Source organism: Somniosus microcephalus, chromosome 17 (assembly GCF_052327205.1).
Source record: "Somniosus microcephalus isolate GS21.2 chromosome 17, FLI_Smic_1.0, whole genome shotgun sequence".
NCBI classification, from domain to species: Eukaryota; Metazoa; Chordata; class Chondrichthyes; order Squaliformes; family Somniosidae; genus Somniosus; species Somniosus microcephalus.
In genome coordinates, this window is record NC_141003.1 from 88,201,559 (window position 1) to 88,223,393 (window position 21,835).

At 45.2% G+C, this 21,835-nt stretch overlaps 1 protein-coding gene across 1 annotated transcript in view; it reads left to right on the forward strand.

Annotated features, from left to right (window-relative positions):
• The first annotated feature begins 681 nt into the window (after positions 1-681).
• elapor2b (endosome-lysosome associated apoptosis and autophagy regulator family member 2b) overlaps positions 682-21,835 on the forward strand; it is a 153,116-nt gene continuing 131,962 nt past the window's right edge. The window contains exon 1 of the mRNA XM_086010868.1: positions 682-990. Within this exon, the coding sequence (XP_085866994.1) occupies positions 841-990 (150 nt within the window). The 5' untranslated portion in view covers positions 682-840. The remainder of the gene's footprint in view (positions 991-21,835) is intronic.

The window sequence follows — 21,835 nt, forward strand, 5'->3', positions numbered from 1 at the left end:
ACACACATGCTCTCTGCCCAACACACACACACATGCTCTCTGCCCCACAGCACACACACATGCTCTCTGCCCAACACACACACACATGCTCTCTGCCCCACAACACACACACATGCTCTCTGCCCAACACACACACATGCTCTCTGCCCCACAACACACACACATGCTCTACGCCCAACACACACACATGCTCTCTGCCCAACACACACACATGCTCTCTGCCCCACAACACACACACATGCTCTCTGCCCCACAACACACACACATGTTCTCTGCCCAACACACACAGATGCTCTCTGCCCAACACACACACATGCTCTCTGCCCAACACACACACACATGCTCTCTGCCCCACAACACACACACATGCTCTCTGCCCCACAACACACACACATGTTCTCTGCCCAACACACACAGATGCTCTCTGCCCAACACACACACATGCTCTCTGCCCAACACACATGCTCTCTGCCCCACAACACACATGCTCTCTGCCCAACACACACATGCTCTCTGCCCCACAACACACACACATGCTCTCTGCCCAACACACAAATGCTCGCTGCCCAACACACACACATGTACTTTGCCCCTACAGTGGACACATCTTGTGTTGTGTTGAATGCAGGATGACACGCGCGCGTGTCCGTGCCCGCGCCCGGGTGCCGAGCCCGGGGCGCGCGACCTCCCAGCTGGTCCCCGGAGCGGGCGGGCGCGCGCGCAGTCTGGGCGGAGGAGACGGCGAAAGGGGGAAGAATCCAAAGCAAAGAGGCGCTGGTGGTGTCGAGAGACGGAGAGCGCACGGCTGGTGCTGGGCTGTAGGGAGTGAGCGGGTTTGCAATGGGAGCCGGAGCCAGACCCAGACAGAGCCCGAGAGCCAGACAGCTGTTCCTGCCAGCGCTCCCCCCGGCCGGCTGCAGCGCTTTGCTCTGGGTGCTGGTGCTGCTGCGGGTCAGTGCTGTGCTCTCAGCGCTCGCTGCTTGTATAGAGGTGAGTGAGTCCCCGGCAATCGCTCTCTGCCTGCTGCCATCCTCAAAGAGCAGGCGATACCGGCCCAGCGATTATGCCTTTTTATTTATTGCACAGAATTAATCTCTTTTTCTCCCCACCCACCCCTCTGCATGCAATAGCATCATAATTCCTTCTTTCCATGTCTGTGTTTTATTGCATTTAACAGCAAATGTCTGTTTAAATTGAAGTATTTGCTTCTCTGCCACCCACAGCAAGGTCTCACTGGATTCTGAGATTAAATATGTTGTTATTGCAATTTTCAGAACACTGCCTTAGAATTCAAGCAGTTGGGTAACAATTCTTGTGTTTTGGTAAACGTGTAATTTTTCCAACCTAAAGCGGTGGGTGAAAGAGTCATTTTTTTTAACGGCGTGATGCAATCAGTGATTGCGATTCCTTTTTTTAATTAAATCGGTAGCTGGAGATATTTCCTCCTCTTCCCAATGTATTCAGAATCTGTGGTTAACCAACACCCTGGTGACTGTGTCTGTGCCAGGCAGGGATTGCGCGCACTCTGCTGTCACTCCCTGCCCCTCCAGTTAAGCCCCTTTATTGTCCCAGCAGCTTTCTTGATCCACAAAGCAGGGAGCACAGAGTGATCTGAGATCTGTTAAATGACCAATAAGAGGCCAAGGCAGCATGGTTCACTGTTAGAGTACCCCACAGGTGAAGGCAGATTACAACCTGCTTGAAACCAAATGGATGTTATAATGCATTGTGTGTTTTTTTAAAAAAAAACACCATTTGGCATTCATGGATCTGTAAATTAATTTGGCATTTTTTGGATCTGTAAATAATTGAGGCTCAATCTTTTAAAGTACGCAGATTTTAAATGTGTGTGGGTTTTATGAGCGAAAGCTTTGACTAAACTGCATTTTAGTCAATCAGAGAAAGAAGGTTTGGTGTTGCAGTATTGTGGGAAGAGGAGTTTTGAGAAGTTTTTCTGGTAAGTTCAGTTTGTGGAGAAAGCAGGAATAACCTGCTCTGACCATTCAGCGGTGACACTGCCATGATATTGTGCAGAGCTTGCTGCTATCCGCTGCAATGCAATTGTCCGATGACCCTTTATTAATTTTACAGTACCTAAAATTAAGCACTTGCGGTGGGAGCTTACACAGATGAATGCAACAGTGCCAACAAAGGAGGTAGTACAGGTGCACGAAACTCAAAAGGTTAGTATGCAGGTGCAGCAAGTGATTAAGAAGGCCAATGGAATGTTGGCTTTCATTGCTAGGGGGATAGAATATAAAAATAGGGAGGTATTGCTTCAGTTGTACAAGGTATTGGTGAGACCGCACCTGGAATACTGCGTACAGTTTTGGTGTCCATACTTAAGAAAAGACATACTTGCTCTCGAGTCAGTACAAAGAAGGTTCACTCGGTTAATCCCGGGGATGAGGGGGTGGTCATATGAGGAGAGGTTGAGTAGATTGGGACTCTACTCATTGGAGTTCAGAAGAATGAGAGGCGATCTTATTGAAACATATAAGATTGTGAAGGGGTCGGATCGGGTGGATGCGGGGAAGATGTTCCCGATGATGGGTGAAACTAGAACTAGGGGGCATAGTCTTAGAATAAGGGGCTGCTCTTTCAAAACTGAGATGAGGAGGAACTACTTCACTCAGAGGGTGGTAGGTCCATGGAATATGCTGCCCCAAAAAGCTGTAGAAGCTACATCATTACATAAATTTAAAACAGAAATAGACAGTTTCCTAGAAGTAAAGGGAATTAAGGGTTACGGGGAGCGGGCAGGAATTTGGACATGAGTCTAGGTTCGGATCGGACATGGCCCTGTGGGTAGCGGAGCGGGCCCAGGGGCTGTGTAGCCTGATCCTGCTCCTATTTCGTGTGTCTAATTCTGTTAGATTCAGGAGATGGTTCTGTGATAGTAGATTGGCGGTTAGGATCAGATCAGCCATGATCTTATTGAATGGCGGAGCAGGCTCCAGGAGCCAATTGGCCTACTCCTGCTCCTATTTCTTATGTTCTTATGTATACAGACGGCTTTATTATGGGCATGCTGCCCCTTTAAGTGAACACAACTGGATGAGTCACCACCTACTTTATAATGCACGTCGGCATCTGGACCGAGTGATTAATAACAGGGTTGATCAGCGAAATCCATCTTGCCCTGGGCAGGGATGCACTCCTGCTGTCATTGTCTTGTGTGGAAGAGAAAGCGTCTCGATGACGTGGCTGAGATTAGGAACTGGTGCAGGAAATGACCGTGCACCTAGAATTATACCTGCCCTGTGTAAGAGTTTGACTGCATGTGTGCAATTGCACATCCATTTTGTTTGTGCTGCTTGCCCAAGATAAATTTCTGTGTGTTTAACTATGCGCCTCCCGATGAATATTGTAAAATAAAATCAAGCCTCAAATTTGTTAAAACCGCCAACCTAAAAATGAACTGTTGCTGTGGTCATTTTCGTTCTGCGGTTTTAATTGTTTAGTGTTTAAAGAAACATCATAGTTAGGATTATTTCTGGGAGGGAATCAAAGTTGTTGTTTAATAAAACAGCTTCAATTTGGGAGGTGGAAAAATGACAGCGATGATTGTCTTCAAACCTCACTATTGTCAAAAGGACATTTTGAAAGATGTGGTCTGTGTTTGTACACATGATTTTTTAAATCTCAACTCTGTTTTGCTCTCGTCACAGCTGATCTCAACAGCCCTCTATCCTGATCTGCTTTAGAGTCCTCCTTCAGGATTTTAATTTACATAAACTTGATGTGATAAAAAAGCACATTGTCTTTGTGAAAAAGTGAGACATGAAGCCCGCGTGTCATTCGGGCGACAGTGTCATGCGAAAGTGATATTGTGTTTCATTGTGATTCGTCATGGCATCGTGTTTGTAAAAAAAAGCTCCTTTTTTTGTGAAGACTGTCTCCATTACAAGTCGAGTACTGCGCGTGTGTGCGTGTGTGAGAATTGCCCCTTAAACCAACATTCATGTCTTCTTCTGTCTTTCAATGTACAGGATTAATATACAAAACACTCAGTTCAATGGAACCTACATTATCCACACTTCTATTATTAGGCAGATGAAGCCTTGCGCAAGACATGGCCTTATTGCGCACCATCTTTTGTCATTTGAATTTCATCTTTTTCTCGCTGAGCAGAACTTCATAATGCTTCTCTTGTTAGTGTGCTTAAGGTATTACTGCACGTTAGGCGTAAGACCAGGATTGAGGACTCTGTGTGTTGGGGAAGTGATGGTTGGCTTCATTATAGTGAATAATGGAGATTCCATTGTACGATTTACTAAGGAATACGACAGTACTTGTCTGTAGTTCAATCTTACATAATATATCAAACAAGGACACCTGTCACATATTAAAATGGCTTTATTCTCCTTTGGTTAGGCTTAGTTTTTGGATTAGCCATGAACAACCTACCGTTAAACCAACATTCCATTCATGATTCCTTTTCCTGCTTTTTTCCAGTTCTGATGAAAGGTCATTGACCTGAAACGTTAACTCTGTTTCTCTCTTCACGGATGCTGCCTGGCCTGCTGAGTATTTCCAGCGTTTGCTGTTGTTGTTTCATGATTCCACAGCTGCCATATTGACCACTGCCAATCACTTTCACCGCAGCAGACACAACATCTGGTGCACTCTGAACTTTTATTTTTCTATTTTAAAAATTCTCATCCTTGTTTTCAAATCCCTCCATGGCCTCACCGCCCGCCCCCCCCCCCCCCCCCCCGGATCTCTGTAATCTCCTCCAGACCTACAATCCTCCGAGAGCTCTGCGCTCCTCCAATTCTGGCCTCTTGAGCATCCCCCGATTTTAATCGCTCCACCATTGGCGGCCGTGCCTTCAGCTGCCGAGGCCCTAAGCTCTGGAATTCCCTCTCCGTCTCTCTCTCCTCCTTTAAGACGCTCCTTAAAACCTACCTCTTTGACCAAGCTTTTGGTCATCTGCCCATATATCTCCTTATGTGGCTCGGTGTCAAATTCTGTTTGATAATCGCTCCTGTGAAGCACCTTGGGAGCTTTTACTACATTAAAGATGCTGTATAAATACAAGTTGTTGTATTTTCATCTTTTCAACCTTGTATTGTTTACCTCTCCTTCCACCTCAGCCACCCTCCTTCAGGGATGTTGGATGGGTCCACAGGTACCAGCGGTGCTGCTGTGTGACTGACAAAACAAGACGTAAACCAGCCTACAAGGCTGGAGTAGTGAGTGAGGCTGACATGGAGAGAAGAGGAGGAATTACAAATCAGACTTTGAAAGCAAAAAAAGTTATTAGACAATAGTGAAGCTCTCCTTTTAGACGCCAGTCTTTAAAATGATAGTTCGTTTGTAATTTTGGTAAAGCGAAGAAAAAGAAATTACAAACTTTTGCCCATTATAAAAAAAAAGACTTGCATTTCTATAGCGCCTTTCACGACCTCAGGACGTCCCAAAGCACTTTACAGCCAACAAAGTACTTTTTGAAGTGTAGTCACTGTTTGTAGTATAGGAAATGCGGCAGCCAATTTGTGCACAGCAAGCTCCCATGAACAGCAATGTGATAATGACCAGATAATTTGTTTTAGTGCTGTTGATTGAAGGATAAATATTGGCCCCAGGACACCGGGGATAACTCACCCTGCTCTTATTTGAAATAGTGCCATGGGATCTTTTACGTCCACCTGAGAGCAGACGGGGCCTCGGTTTAAAGTCTCATCTGAAAGACGGCACCTCCGACAGTGCAGCACTCCCTCAGCACTGCACTGGGAGTGTCAGCCTAGATCTTTCTGCTTAAGTCTCTGGAGTGGGACTTGAACCCACAACCTTCTGACTCGGAGGCGAGGGTGCTGCCCACTGAGCCACGGCTGACACATTAAGTGGGGGCAGGGCGGCGGGTGGGGGGAATGAAATAAACTAATTTTGTTAATGTCTCTGAAATCATAAACGGTGATGATTTTAATCAATCAAAGGCTTTACGAGCAAATTAGTTCCTGGTTGCACGATGTCTGTGAATAGAATTAGCCCATCGCTATGAGATTCTGATGAATTGCAGATTGCTTCTGGAGAAAGGGAGCAATGCCTTCCATAATACTTTTTCATCTCCTGAGGATCATAGAATCATAGAACAGTACAGCACAGAAGGAGGCCATTCGGCCCATCCAGTCTGCGCCAGCTCTTTCGAAGAGCAATCCAGTCAGCCCCACTCCCCCGCTCTTTCCCCATATCCTGCAATCTTTTCTCCTTCAAGTATTTATCCAATTCCCTCTTGAAGGCTACTATTGAATCTGTATCCACCGCCCTATCAGGCAGCGCATTCCAAATCCTAACCACTCGCTGCGTAAAAATGTTTTTCCTCCTGTCGCCTCAGGTTCTTTTGCCAAACACCTTAAATCTGTATCCTCGGGTTATCGACCCTTCAGCCCAATGGAAAGTTTCTCTTTATTTACTCTGTCTAAACCCTTCATGAATTTAATCAACTCCATTAAACCTCCTCTTAGCCTTCCCTGCTCTAATGATGGAAGCTTCTCTATATGTCATTGACAAGATCAGTTGGGCTTGTCTTTATTGGTATGATTTTGTTGATTGGGATTCTTGTGGTGCCTGTTGGTGAGGCAGAAAAAATGTTTTTAGCAGCGCTACCTATCTCTTAATAACATTCTTCCTCCACACCCTGCTTTATGTCTTCAATCAAGACAAAGTTTATGAAACGCTCCCACTCAGCACGATTGCTTGTATTGTTTGAACATTCCACCGCGATCAGTGTTTAACTGCAGTCAAAATAACTGAATCAAGGATATAGCCTTTATTTGAAATAACATTAGCATCACTGCAGAGCCATTCTTAAGAAAAAGAGAGTTCTCTATTGCCCATCGCCTTGTTTTTATACTGCAGTAAACAATATAGCACTCCAATTAGCGGAACAACAATTAATTTTAAATAATTATAAATCCCGGTGGAAATTTCCAGCCTGCTAAAAGCCTTAGGTTGCTAAACTTGAAACGTTTAAATACCAGTTTTTTTTCCAAGTGAAAGTTTCGGCTGATTAACAAATATCCTCCCAGTATCCCTGTGGTTGAAATATACTTCCTGGATGTATTTGTTCTCTACTTGGAAATGTCAGTGGAACTTTCACACTCTTCGAACATTTTGACACCATGTGGGAAAACTCACCTGGCTCCAGAAAAACATAAAATAATGAATTGGCTTGCTTTTGAAACGTTTGACTTCTGTCACACGATTATCCAGCCAATCAAAAATGGCAATTAAAATGACAAATTAATAGATTATTTTGGCTAATTAGCAAATATCCAAATATTATGGGACTTTTTGCCTCTTGAATTAACATTGCTTTATTGCCAGAAGTGTCTGCTTCAGTACAAATACTAAAATGCATTTCAACAGATTATTACAGCAGAATTCTGCTAAATTCATATTGATTTGCTACTTAGCTCTGCCCATGTCAGCTTGGCTACACTCCAATTAGTACTGCATGTGAAGGAGCAAATGAGACTTGCCTCTGATAAAATGCTACGCAAGGTTTTTAGGGGTTAAATAGTAAAACATATGTATCCTCTCTGACCTCAAGAGGAAAGAGCCCCAGCTCGTTCCGCCTTTCCTGATGGGTATAACCTCTCAGTTCTGGTATCATTCTAGTAAACCTTTTTTTGGCACCTTCTCCAGTGCCTCTATATCCTTTTTATAATATGGAAACCCAAACTGTTCACAGCGCCCCAAGTGTGGTCTGACCAAGGTTCTAAACAAGTTTAACAGAGCTTCTCAATTCTATCCCTCTAATCTGCAAGTCTATTAATATCTTCCTGTATTTTGTCACGGTCCTTCTTTGTATTAATTACACCCCCCTCCCGCCCCCCCCCCCCCCAATTCGGTGTCATCTGCAAATTTTGAACTTGTACTTCCAATTCCTGAGTCCAAATCGTTTTTGTAAATGTGAACAACAGTGGTCCCAGCACCGGTCCTTGTGGAACACCATTCACCTATCTGAGTAACTACCTTTAACCCCTACTCTCTGTTTTGTAGCCAAGCTTGCTCTCCATTCTGCTACTTCTTCCCTGACTCCACATGTTCTGACCTTAGTCGTAAGTCTACTATGTGGTACCTTATCGAAGACCTTTTGGAAATCTAAATTATTATTTTTTTATTCGGGATGTGGGCGTCGCTGGCAAGGCCAGCATTTATTGCCCATCCCTAATTGCTCTCGAGAAGGTGGTGAGCCACCTTATACAACTGAGTAGCCACATTGCTGTGGCTCTAGTCACATTTTGGCCAGACGGCAGATTTCCTTCCCTAAAGGACATTAGTGAACCAGATGGGTTTTTATGACAATCCAAATCAAATCAACTTTTATTGTCATTGTTAGTGCACAAGTGCAGTACAACGAAATGTAGGCTTGCGGCTCCCGAGAGTGTACATTTGGATTAAGACATTTAAACACTCAACATTCATTTGGCTTGTAATACGTTAACATAAATATAACCATAATAAAGTGCATTGACAGATGTGCAGGCTTTAGAGTTTATTTGTGGAGTTCAGTAGGATGACAGCCCTGGGAAAGAAGCTGTCCCTAAATCTGGTCGTACGGGTGCGAATGCATCTGTAGCGTCTCCCAGATGGCAGGAGGGCGAACAGACTGTGGCTGGGGTGGATAGGGTCTTTGATGATGGACCGTGACCTCCGTAAACAGCGTTTCTGGTATATGTGCTCTATGGTCGGTAGCCGGGTGCCGGTAATGCATTGGGCAGTTTTGACTACCCGCTGCAGGGCTTTCCGGTCATAGTAGCTACAGCTGCCATACCATACTGTGATACAGTTTGTCAGGATGCTCTCTATTGTGCAGCGGTAAAAGTTAGAGAGGATCAGGGGGTGACAGGTTACATCCCTTCAGCCTCCTTAGGAAATATAGGCGCTGCTGGGCCTTCTTCACCAGAGAGGAGGTATTGAGGGACCAGGAGAGGTCTTCCGTGATGTGGACTCCGAGGAACTTAAAGCTGTCCACCCTTTCCACCACAGCCCCATTGATGTGGATGGGGGTGTGAAATCCGGTAGTTTCATTACTGATACTAGCTTTCTTTAATTAACTGAATTTAAATTCCCCAGCTGCCATGGTGGGATTTGAACTCATTAGTCCAGGCCCCCAGATTACTAGTCCAGTACCCTAACCACTATGCTACCATACACTGCATATTACATTTACTCCATTACCCTTATCTACCCTTTCTTTTACTTCTTCAAAGAATCCAATAAGGTTAGTCAAGCATGACCTTCCCTTTTGGAATCCGTGCTGATTACTCTTTATTATATTTTCAGTTTCGAGATGTTTTTCTATTACATCTTTGAGTAAGGATTCCATTATCTTTCCTACCAGCGATATTAAGCTAACTGGTCTATAGTTCTATTTCATTTTTTGTCAATACATTTTTCCAGTTTACTTTCCGTAGTTCCATTCTCATCCCCTTAAAATAAGCTTTTTTCCCCCAATTTATTACTTTGGTCTTTGTCTTACTTCTCAATCTTTATATTAAACCTTATTATGTTGTGATCGCTATTACCTAGATGTTCCCCCTACACTTACTTCTCATCTGTTCTGGTTCATTTCCCATTACTAGATCCAGTAGTACTCCTTGTGTTGGTCTTTTTACATACTGGGTAAGAAAGGAGCCCTGCACAAATTGTAAAAACTCCATTCCCTTTACACCTTTCACTACCTCTTTTCCAGTTTATTTGGGGCTAGTTAGAAGCTCCCATTATTATTATTCTATGTCCTTTATTCATTTCACATATTTGCTTACATATTGCTTCCTCCATCTCCTTTCCACTATTAGGTAGTCTGTAGTATACCCCTATTAGCGAGATTGACCCCTTATCTTTTATTTCAATCCATATAGATTCTGTTCCTAACCTTCTGTTAGTTATGTCCCTTTTTTCTACTGCCACATGTTCTCTCTAATTAGTACAGCTACCCCACGCCCTTTTGCCTTCTCTATCCTTTCTGATTATGTTATAATCTGCACTATTTAGTTGCCAGTCCTGTTCTTTATGTAGCCATGTTCTATAAGAACATAAGAAATAGGAGCAGGAGAAGGCCATTTGGCCCCTCGAGCCTGCTCCGCCATTTAATGAGATCATGGCTGATCTGATCTTGGCCTCAACTTCACTTTCCCGCCCGCTCCCCATAACCCTTGATTCCCCCGTTTTTCAGAAACCTTTCCATCTCCGCCTTGAATATATTCAGTGACTCCGCCTCCACAGCTCTCTGGGGCAGAGAATTCCAAAGATTCACGACCCTCAGAGAAGAAATTCCTCCTCATCTCCGTTTTAAATGGACGACCCCTTATTCTGAAACTTTGCCCCCTAGTTCTAGATTCCCCCATGAGGGGAAACCTCCTCTCTGCATCTACCCTGTCAACCCCCCTCAGAATCTTATATTTTTCAATAAAATCACCTCTCATTCTTCTAAACTCCAATGAGTATAGGCCCAACCTGCTCAACCATTCCTCATAAGACAACCCCTTCATCTCCGGAATCAACCTCGTGAACCTTCTTTGAACTGCCTCCAATGCAAGTATATCCTTCCTTAAATAAGGAGACCAAAACTGTACGCAGTACTCCAGGTGTGGTCTCACCAACACCCTGTACAGTTGTAGCAAGACTTCCCTACTTTTATACTCCATTCCCCTTGAAATAAAGGCCAACATTCCATTTGCCGCCTTAATTACTTGCTGTACCTGCATGCTAACTTTTTGTGATTCATGTACGAGGACACCCAGATCCTTCAACTATTTCAACTACATCTGGTTCCTCGCTGTGGACTATCGCCTCCAATTTCCCGGTTTTATTCTGGATGCTGTGTACATTGCTGTATAGGCAGTTTAATTCATCTTTAACAGCTGTTCCTTATACTTTTATTTTTATACTATTTTATAAATGTATTTGTTCCCTGACTTTTTCCTGTTACCCTTGTTCCTTACCTTAGTCTGACCTTTACTCTCCTCTCCTATTTCTTTTGTCTTCAGATTTATGTTATTTTCACCAGATCCCGCCCCCCCGTCTTACTAGTTTAAAGTCCAATCCACAGCCCCATTTACCCTTTCTGCTAGGACATGGGTCCCACTCCGGTTCAGGTGGAGCCCGTCCCAGCGGTACAGCTCCTTCCTGTCCCAGAACTGGTGCCAGTGTCCCATGAAATGTAACCCCTTCTTCCTACACCAGTCTTTCAGCCACGCATTCACCTTTATGATCAGCCTATCCCTCTGCCAATTAACACGTGGCTTGAGTAGTAAACTCGAGATTACCTCCTATGAGATCCATGAGGTCCTATTTTTTAATTTTGTTCCTAACTTCTGATATTCCCTTAGCAGGACCTCCTCCCTTTTCTTCCCTATGTCATTGGTCCTACCATAGACCATGACAACTGGATCTTCGCCCTCCCTTTCAACTTACATATCAATAGAATTTCAAAAGGATGCTCCAGAAATGTTCAGAGTATCCTCTTTAAACTGAGGACATAAAAGATCCCATGGCACTATTTTGAAGAAGAGCAGGGAGTTATCCCCAGTGTCCTGGGGCCAATATTTATCCCTCAATCAACATCACTAAAACAGATGATCTGGTCATTATCACATTGCTGTTTGTGGGAGCTTGCTGTGCGCAAATTGGCTGCTGCGTTTCCTACATTACAACAGTGACTACACTTCAAAAAGTACTTCATTGGCTGTAAAGTGCTTTGGGACGTCCGGTGGTCATGAAAGGCGCTATAGAAATGCAAGTCTTTTTCTTTCATGTAAGAAGTCACACATAGATTGGGCCAACCAAATTAGTAACAATACTGTGGAGGAGGAATTCCTGGAGTGTTTATGGGATGGTTTCCTGGACCAATATGTCGAGGAACCAACCAGAGATCAGGCCATCTTAGACTGGGTATTATGTAACGAGAAAGGATTAATTAACAATCTTGTTGTACGAGGCCCCTTGGGTCGGAGCGATCATAATATGATCGAATTCTTCATTAAGATGGAGAATGAAGTAGTTGACTCGGAGACTAGGGTCCTGAATTTAAATAAAGGAAACTACGATGGTCTGAGGAGCGAGTTGGGTAGGATTGATTGGGGAATGGCACTCAAAGGGTTGATGGTGGATAGGCAATGGCAAACATTCAAAGACCGAATGGATGAACTACAAAATTTGTTCATCCCAGTTTGGCATAAAAATAAAACAAAAAAGGTGACCCAACCGTGGCTAACAAGGGAAATTAGGGATAGCATAAGGTCCAAGGAGAGGGCATATAAATTGGCCAGAAAAAGCAATAATCCTGAGGATTGGGAGCAGTTTAGGATTCAACAAAGGAGGACAAAGGGGTAAATTAAGAAAGTGAAAATAGAATATGAGAGGAAGCTTGCAGGGAACATAAAAACTGACTGTAAAAGCTTTTATAGATATGTGAAGAGAAAAAGATTGGTGAAGTCAAGCGTAGGTCCCTTGCAGTCAGAATCGGGGGAATTTATAATGGGGAACAAAGAAATGGCAGACCAACTAAATACATATTTTGGTTCTGTCTTCACAAAGGAGGACACAAATAACCTCCCAGAGATGTCGGGGAACATAGGGCCTGATGAAAGGGTGGAACTGAAAGAAATCAGTATTTGTAGGAAAATGGTGTTAGGAAAATTGATGGGACTGAAGGCCGATAAATCCCCAGGGCCTGATAATCTACATCCCAGGGTACTTAAGGAAGTGGCCCTAGAAATAGTAGATGCATTGCTGGTCATCTTCCAGGACACGATAGACTCTGGAACGGTACCCATGGATTGGCGGGTAGCTAATGTTACCCCACTATTCAAAAAAGGTGGTAGAGAAAAGGCGGGGAATTATAGACCGGTAAGCTTGACATCAGTAGTGGGGAAAATGCTAGATGTAATAGCAGAGCACTTGGAAAGCAGTGACTGGATTGGACAAAGTCAACATGGATTTACAAAAGGTAAATCATGCTTGACTAATCTACTGGAATTTTTTGAGGATGTAACTGGTAAAATAGATAAGGGAGAACCAGTGGATGTGGTGTATTTGGATTTTCAGAAGGCTTTCGATAAGATCCCGCATAAGAGATTAGCGTGCAAAATTAAGGCACATGGGATTGGGGGCAAGGTATTGACTTGGATAGAGAACTGGTTGGCGGACAGAAAGCAAAGAGTTGGAATAAACGGGTCGTTTTCCGAGTGGCAGGCAGTGACTAGTGGGGTACCGCAAGGATCGGTCCTAGGACCCCAGCTGTTCACAATATATACTAATGATCTGGACGAGGGAATTGGATGTAATATCTCCAAATTTGCAGACGACACAAAGCTGGGTGGGAGGGTATGCTGTGAGGAGGATGTCGTGAAACTCCAGTACGATTTGGACAAGTTGGGTGATTGGGCAGAAACATGGCAAATGCACTATAATGTGGATAAATGTGAGGTTATCCACTTTGGTGGCAAAAACAGGAAGGCAGATTATTATTTGAATGGCAATAGATTGGGAGAAGGGGAAGTGCAAAGAGACCTGGGTGTTCTTGTGCACCAGTCGCTGAAGGTGAGCATGCAGGTGCAGCAGGCGGTTAAGAAGGCAAATAGTATGTTGGCCTTCGTAGCAAGAGGGTTCGAGTACAAGAACAAGGATGTCTTGCTGCAGTTGTACAGGGCCTTGGTGAGACCACACCTTGAGTATTGTGTGCAGTTTTGGTCGCCTTACCTGAGGAAGGACGTTCTTGCCATGGAGGGAGTGCAGCGAAGATTCACCAGGCTGATACCTGGGATGGCAGGAATGACGTATGAGGAGAGATTGTGTCGATTGGGCTTATACTCACTGGAGTTTAGAAGATTGAGAGGGGATCTCATCGAAACCTATAAAATTCTGTCAGGCCTGGACAGACTAGATGCAGGAAGGATGTTTCTGATGGCCGGGGAGTCCAGAACCAGGGGTCATAGTCTAAGGATAAGGGGTAAGCCATTTAGGACTGAAATGAGGAGGAATTTCTTCACCCAAGAGAGTGGTGAACCTGTGGAATTCTCTGCCACAGAGGGCGGTGGAGGCCAGTTCATTAAATATATTCAAGAAGGAGTTGGATATATTTCTTAAGGCTAAAGGGATCAAGGGATATGGGGAGAAGGCAGGGACAGGGTACTGAATTTGGATGATCAGCCATGATCTCATTGAATGACGGAGCAGGCTCGAAGGGCCGAATGGCCTACTCCTGCTCCTATCTTCTATGTTTCTATAACACCAGGTTATAGTCCAACAGCTTTATTTGAAATCACAAGCTTTCGGAGCGCTGCTCCTTCGTCAGGTGAAGTGGAGAGATGCATAAAGACACAGCTTATATAGTCAGAGAATAATGTCAGATGTTTACAGGTAATCTTTCTAACTGCCATTTATCACACCTCGGCAGAGAGATAATCACAGCAATCAAAGGTGTGAATGGTGTCCAAACAGGTCAGTCAGGAAAACATTACATCAAAGAACAATGAGGTGGGGTCACAAGGGGTCAAATGTTGCAGATGCTGGGGTCTGTGTGAAAAACAAAAAAACAGACAAAAAACTTTTTTTTTTGCTGGAAATCACAGCAGGTCCGGCCGCATCTGTGTAGAGAGAACAAGCCAACAATGACTCGAGTCTGGATGACCCTACGTCAGGTGGGGTTACATGTAGCATGTCATATTACTCTTGCCCTCCCCTCACAAACTGAGTGACTAGTGCAGGTGGATAGCTTGGAATTGAGCATGCATTCTTTCCTTGCTGTCGTTTCAAGTCTAAACCGGGGTCAGTTTGGTGGGAAGATTATCTCTGAGCTGCGTGTAGGAGTCTGGGGCAGTTTTAGCCCTGTATATAGTGGCTATCAATCCATAATTCTTCGAGGGCACCTCCCAAACCCGTGACCACTACCACCTGGAAGGACAAGGGCAGCAGGCGCATGGGAACACCACCACCTCCAAGTTTCCCTCCAAGTCACACACCATCCTGACTTAAAAGCATACCGCCGTTCCTTCATCGTCGCTGGGTCAAAATCCTGGAACTCCCTCCCTAACAGCACTGTGGGAGTACCTTCACCACACGGACTGCAGCGGTTCAAGAAGGCGGCTCACCACCACCTTCTCGAGGGCAACTAGGGATGGCCAATAAATGCTGACCTTGCCAGTGACACCCACATCTGCTGAGCGAATAAAAAAAAAAAAGTGCAAAACTATGTATATTTCAGCACTTATAATCCATGTTATTCAGAGACGGTATATGGACGCATGGCAGAGGAGATATTGCGAATTACAGTTGTTAATCTGGTTGGAATTAGTTTAGGAAGGAATACTGGCTACGCATGGGGGGTGGGGGGAAAGCTCTTTGCTCATCTTTGAATAGTGCCATGGGGTCTTTTATGTCTGCTTGGGCCAGTGGAACAGGTATCAGGGGCCTCATTACTCTGTTTTAGCTTGTCCTCCATCTCCTGCTGCGGTACTTATTTTTCATGGACATCCTTGATGGGTAAGGAGGAGGCAAAAAATGCACAAGTGTGAGGGAGATGCAGATTTGGTGCATAATTGTCAGAGCAAGCCATTGTGTACCAGGAAGCGGCTCAGCATCAATAATCTGAATTCAGTAAAAAAAAGACTTGCATTTCTATAGCGCCTTTCACGACCACCGTCCGTCCCAAAGCACTTTACAGCCAATGAAGTACTTTTTGAAGTGTAGTCACTGTTGTAATGTAGGAAACGCAGCCGCCAATTTGCGCACAGCAAGCTCCCACAAACAGCAATGTGACAATGACCAGATAATCTATTTTCAGTGATGTTGATTGAAGGATAAATATTGGCCCCAGGACACCGGGGAGAACGCCCCCTGCTCTTCTTCAAAATAGTGGCAACGGGATCTTTTACGTCCACCTGAGAGAGCAGACGGGGCCTCGGTTTAGAGAGGATACTCGGGACGTTTCCGGAGCATCCTTTTGAAATTCTATTGATATGCAAGTTGCAGAACTCCATCTGAAGTCACAAATTGAAATTTGTATTGTTTTCTTTACCATGTATTCCAGCCAAGGGTTCAGGAGCAGGTGGCTGTTTAATTCAAAGGAAAGTTGGTTGCCTCTGTTCTTGGGAAACCAGTGGTGTTAATTAGATTAATTAGTGTGAATGCCAAGTTTTGCAGGTGTTAATAGAATGGAACTTTATTATATTGATATACCGTTCAGTACAGAGTCAGAATTTTCTGTTTATACGAATTTCATCACAATTGGACATCAGATTCAAGAATGACAATAAAATGCAGCGGATGCTGGAAATCTGAAAGTGCTGGAAACACTCAGCAGGTCAGGCAGCATCGAGGAGAGAGAAACCGAGTCAACGTTTTGGGCCGAACCCTTCGTCAGAACTGGAAAAGGTTCGGGAGGAGAGATTTTTAAGCAGGGGCAGGGAGGAGGGCAGGAAAGAACAAAGGGAAGATCTGTGATAGGATGGAAGGCAGGAGAGACTGACTGACAAAAGGGATGATGGTGCGAGGCGAAAGGAGAGGTAATGGGACAAGTGAAGAAACAAAAGATGGGTCGAGATGATGTGTGGGTGATGATGGCAGAAACTTTAACAGCTACCATGTGAGGAAACGAGAAAAATATAAAGAAATACAGGGGCCAATTTATAGATTCAAGAATGAGTTTGTTGAGTATGTTAAAGTGACTAATTGTGTGTGAAAATTGTCATTGTTTTCCCATAAGCTACAAATTGTTCTATTTGTTTTTGTTTTGTTTGGCTGTGTCTTTTAAAACTCAACTGGTTTCCTTCCCGAAAGAAATTTAAGTGAATAAGAGCTGGGTCTACCTGCAAGTTTAATGTAGCCAGTTTGTGCACAGCAAGTTCCCACAAACAGCAATGTGACAATGACCAGATAAACGTTTTTAGTGACATTGGTTGAGGGATAGATATTGGCCCCAGGGCACTGGGGAGAACTCCCCTGCTCCTCTTCAAAATAGTGGCCATGGGATCTTTTACGCCCAATTGAGATGGAGCCTCGGTTTAACAATCTCATCTGAAAGACGGCACCTCTGACAGTGCAGCACTCCCTCAGCGCTGCACTGGGAGCGTCAGCCTAGACTTACGCGCTCAAACCCCTGGAGTGGGACTGTGAACCCACAACCTTCTGACTCCGAGGCGAGTGTGCTACCCACTGAGCCACAGTAGGCTGTTGAATGATAAAACTGTACAACAATATCCAAAACCCCCAACAGCAAAGTAACCCTCACTGATTTCCACTATCCCTTGGCTCTAAAGAAATGGATTATTTGCGAGCAGAATCCGATGTTTCTTTTTGAAGGGAAGTGCTGAATATGGTCACTGAATTCACCAAGTTTGCGCAAAACAAAAGCGATAGCTGTTAATTTTTGGATAGATTATGATTTAAATCTTAGTGAGAAACTGCTAGAGTCTTTGTGATTGCGCGAAGAAAAATCATCCCGGTATCTAAACATTTTGTCCTTAATTTTTTTAATCAAAATCACTTCAAAATATTTTTTAGAATTCATTCTATTTTTTTTCCAGCACGAATACAATACAGATCATATCAATGGCCCAGAATTTGCTGATCTCTCTCTCCTCCTTTTAAGACGCTCCTTAAAACCTACCTCTTTGACCAAGCTTTTGGTCACCTGCCCTAATTTATCCTTATGTGGCTCGGTGTCAAAGTTTTTGTCTTCTAATACTCCTGTGCAGTGCCTTGGGATGTTTTACTATGTTAAAGGCGCTATATAAATACAAGTTGCTGTTGATAAGATAACGGGGTGTGAATGACGCTGGCCATTATTGATGCGTAAATCGTCCAGCTACTTGTGGCGCGGCCGAGACTCCCCGTGAATTGCGAATCGCCACAAGTTGCTGGCTGATTTACGCCGCTCCATCGTTAGCTTCGCGAAAACGGCTTCTCGCCCGTAACCTCCCCGTGACTTTCATGAAGTTGCTGCATTTGCACATTTATTGCCCATTAAACTTGCCGCAGAAAGTTATAGAATCATAGAATGGTTACAGCACAGAAGGAGGCCATTCGGCCCGCCGAGCCCGTGCCGGCTCTCTGCAAGAGCACTTCAGCTAGTCCCACTCCCCCGCCCTTTCCCCGTAGCCCTGCAAATTTTCTTTCCTTCAGGTACTTATCCAATTCCCTTTTGAAAGCCTTGTAGGAATTGCCAAATTCCTATCTGAACTACTGAGACCAGGCAACTCTGGTAATTAAACGATGTTTAATGCAAACTGGTGGAAATAACAGTTAAAACGCAAGAGAACTAAACAGGTGTTTGCTTAAGGCTGACTCCACAAGGACTGATTCTGGAAGCTTCCCCGCTGACGTCATGACGTCATCACGTTTCCCGCTGTTGGGAACGTCACGTGACCTGCGTGATGACGTCATCGCGTTCGGTCTACATCTTAAAGGGACCGCGTTATTTACATACAGCAAACAAATACAGGTACCGATTCACTCTGTTAAAGGCAATTATGTACATCCATATAAGAGTCCCTTGGTGGCTCTGCCACAGCCCGGTAATTAACAGAGCAAGTACCTTATTAACAACCTTAATGACTGCAAATCAACTTCTCTTGTCCAGAAAGTGAATAATTTAAAGTGTGAAGTCTCATTCCTTTAGGTGTTGAATTTTTTGGGAGATTTAAAAAATGTAAAATGCTAAATTTATATATTTTTTCCTTACTTTTCCTTTCTCCCTCTCTCTCTCTCTCTTTCTGTGCCTGATTTGACATTGAATTCACTCCCTTCAATTCACCCTCCTTCTCAGTCCTTCCGATGTTTATTTCCCAATTCTTCAATCTGATTGTTTTAGGAGATGCCCCTGTTCACTCGGATCCCAGTTGCCCTGTTCACTCGGGTCCCAGATGCCCCTGTTCACTCGGATCCCAGATGCCCTGTTCACTCGGGTCCCAGATGCCCTGTTCACTCGGGTCCCAGATGCCCTGTTCACTCGGGTCCCAGATGCCCTGTTCACTCGGGTCCCAGATGCCCCTGTTCACTCGGATCCCTGATGCCCCTGTTCACTCGGGTCCCAGATGCCCTGTTCACTCGGATCCCAGATGCCCTGTTCACTCGGGTCCCAGATGCCCTGTTCACTCGGATCCCAGATGCCCTGTTCACTCGGATCCCTGATGCCCCTGTTCACTCGGGTCCCAGATGCCCTGTTCACTCGGGTCCCAGATGCCCCTGTTCACTCGGGTCCCAGATGCCCCTGTTCACTCGGGTCCCAGATGCCCTGGTCACTCGGGTCCCAGATACCCCTGTTCACTCCGGTTCCAGATGCCCCTGTTCACTCGGGTCCCAGATGCCCCTGTTCACTCGGGTCCCAGATGCCCCTGTTCACTCGGGTCCCAGATGCCCTGGTCACTCGGGTCCCAGATACCCCTGTTCACTCGGATCCCAGATGCCCTGTTCACTCGGATCCCAGATGCCCCTGTTCACTCGGGTCCCAGATGCCCTGGTCACTCGGGTCCCAGATACCCCTGTTCACTCCGGTTCCAGATGCCCCTGTTCACTCGGGTCCCAGATGCCCCTGTTCACTCGGGTCCCAGATGCCCCTGTTCACTCGGGTCCCAGATGCCCTGGTCACTCGGGTCCCAGATACCCCTGTTCACTCGGGTTCCAGATGCCCCTGTTCACTCGGGTTCCAGATGCCCCTGTTCACTCGGGTCCCAGATGCCCTGTTCACTCGGGTCCCAGATGCCCTGGTCACTCGGGTTCCAGATGCCCCTGTTCACTCGGGTTCCAGATGCCCCTGTTCACTCGGGTTCCAGATGCCCCTGTTCACTCGGGTTCCAGATGCCCTGGTCACTCGGGTCCCAGATGCCCTGTTCACTCGGGTCCCAGATGCCCTGGTCACTCGGATCCCAGATGCCCTGTTTCCCTCGCTGCGCCACTATCAGCTCGCACTTTCAGCAACTTTTGGGCAATTTGTTTTTGAGTTGACGAGTGCAGGGGACAAGTCTAACTCATGGCAGACGGCGCTAGATGCCCCTGCTAGAGCAAAATCTGCCCCATTATGTTCCAATTCACTGAAATGTTTCTGGAGAGCTGAAGCAGCTTCTCCAGCGATACAAAGTTCAACTAGTTGTGCCTCCAGTGTTCCAACCCGTTGGGCGTATCACCTGTCTGGAAACCTGCTGCTGTTAGTTACCTTCTTGCAGTGCAGTTGTCCTGTGGATTATATTACTTGTTGGCTAGTGCGCTTAAGTTGTTATGGCTGTGTTCTCAGTTTCACTGTTCCTGCCTCATACGTATATGGTGCTTTGGTGAAAGCATCCAGTAGAATTGTTATAGAAACATAGAAGATAGTGTTGTGTATTTTGAATGTGTATTTGAATTGTCCCACATAGCTTACCATAGTTGTGATGTGCAATGCACTATGGGAAATAGAGTGCATGAAGGGGAGAAGATTCTCTGGAAAGATGGCTGTTAACTGAACTCTGTCTCCTGCGTACTCTTTTAATTGTTATACAAGCAAGGTTATTAAACTCTTGAGATTTAACAGATAGGAGCAGGAGTAGGCCATTCGGCCCCTCAAGCCTGCTCCACCATTTAATGGGATCATGGCTGATCATCCAAATTCAGTACCCTGTCCCTGCTTTCTCCCCATATCCCTTGATCTCTTTAGCCTCAAGAAATATATCTAACTCCTTCTTGAATATATTTAATGAATTGGCCTCAACTGCCTTCTGTGGTAGAGAATTCCACAGGTTCACCACTCTCTGGGTGAAGAAATTCCTACTCATCTCTGTCCTAAATGGCTTACCCCTTATCTTTAGACTGTGACCCCTGGTTCTGGACTCCCCGACCATCGGGAACATCCTTCCTGCATCTAGTCTGTCTAGTCCTGTTAGAATTTTATAAGTTTCAATGAGATCCCCTCTCATTCTTCTAAACTCTCGCGAATATAAGCCTAATCGACCCAATCTCTCTTCATACATCATTCCTGCCATCCCAGGTATCAGTCTGGTGAATCTTCGCTGCACTCCCTCCATGGCAAGAACATCCTTCCTCAGATAAGGCGACCAAAACTGCACACAATACTCAAGATGTGGTCTCACCAAGTCCCTGTACAACTGCAGCAAGACATCCTTGTTCCTGTACTCGAATCCTCTCGCTATGAAGGCCAACATACCATTTGCCTTCTTAACCGCCTGCTGCACCTGCATGCTTACCTTCAGCGACTGGTGCACAAGGACACCCAGGTCTCGTTGCACTTCCCCTTCTCCCAATCTATTGCCGTTCAGATAACCTGCCTTCCTGTTTTTGCCACTAAAGTGGATAACCTTGCATTTATCCACATTATACTGCATCTGCCCAATCACCCAACCTGTCCAAATCATACTGGAGTTTCTCGGCATCCTCCTCACAGCACACACGCCCACCCAGCTTTGTGTCATCTGCAAACTTGGAGATATTACATCTAGTTCCCTCGTCCAGATCGTTAATATATACTGTGAATAGCTGGGGTCCAAGGACCGATCCCTGCGGTACCCCACTAGTCACTGCCTGCCACTCGGAAAAAGACCCGTTTATTCCAACTCTTTGCTTCCTGTCTGCCAACCAGTTCTCTATCCAAGTCAATACCTTACCCCCAATCCCATGTGCTTTAACTTTACACGCTAATCTCTTATGCGGGACCTTATCGAAAGCCTTCTGAAAGTCCAAATACACCATATGTAAATTCTGCATACGACAAAATAAAACTGACTAGTGTGTAGGGAAAACCAGTTACACAGAGGGAGGTCACTATTCCTCGGACTGCAGCAGATCAGAAAAGAATCTTCAGTAAGGTTCCTTTGCGTTTTCAAGGCCCGTC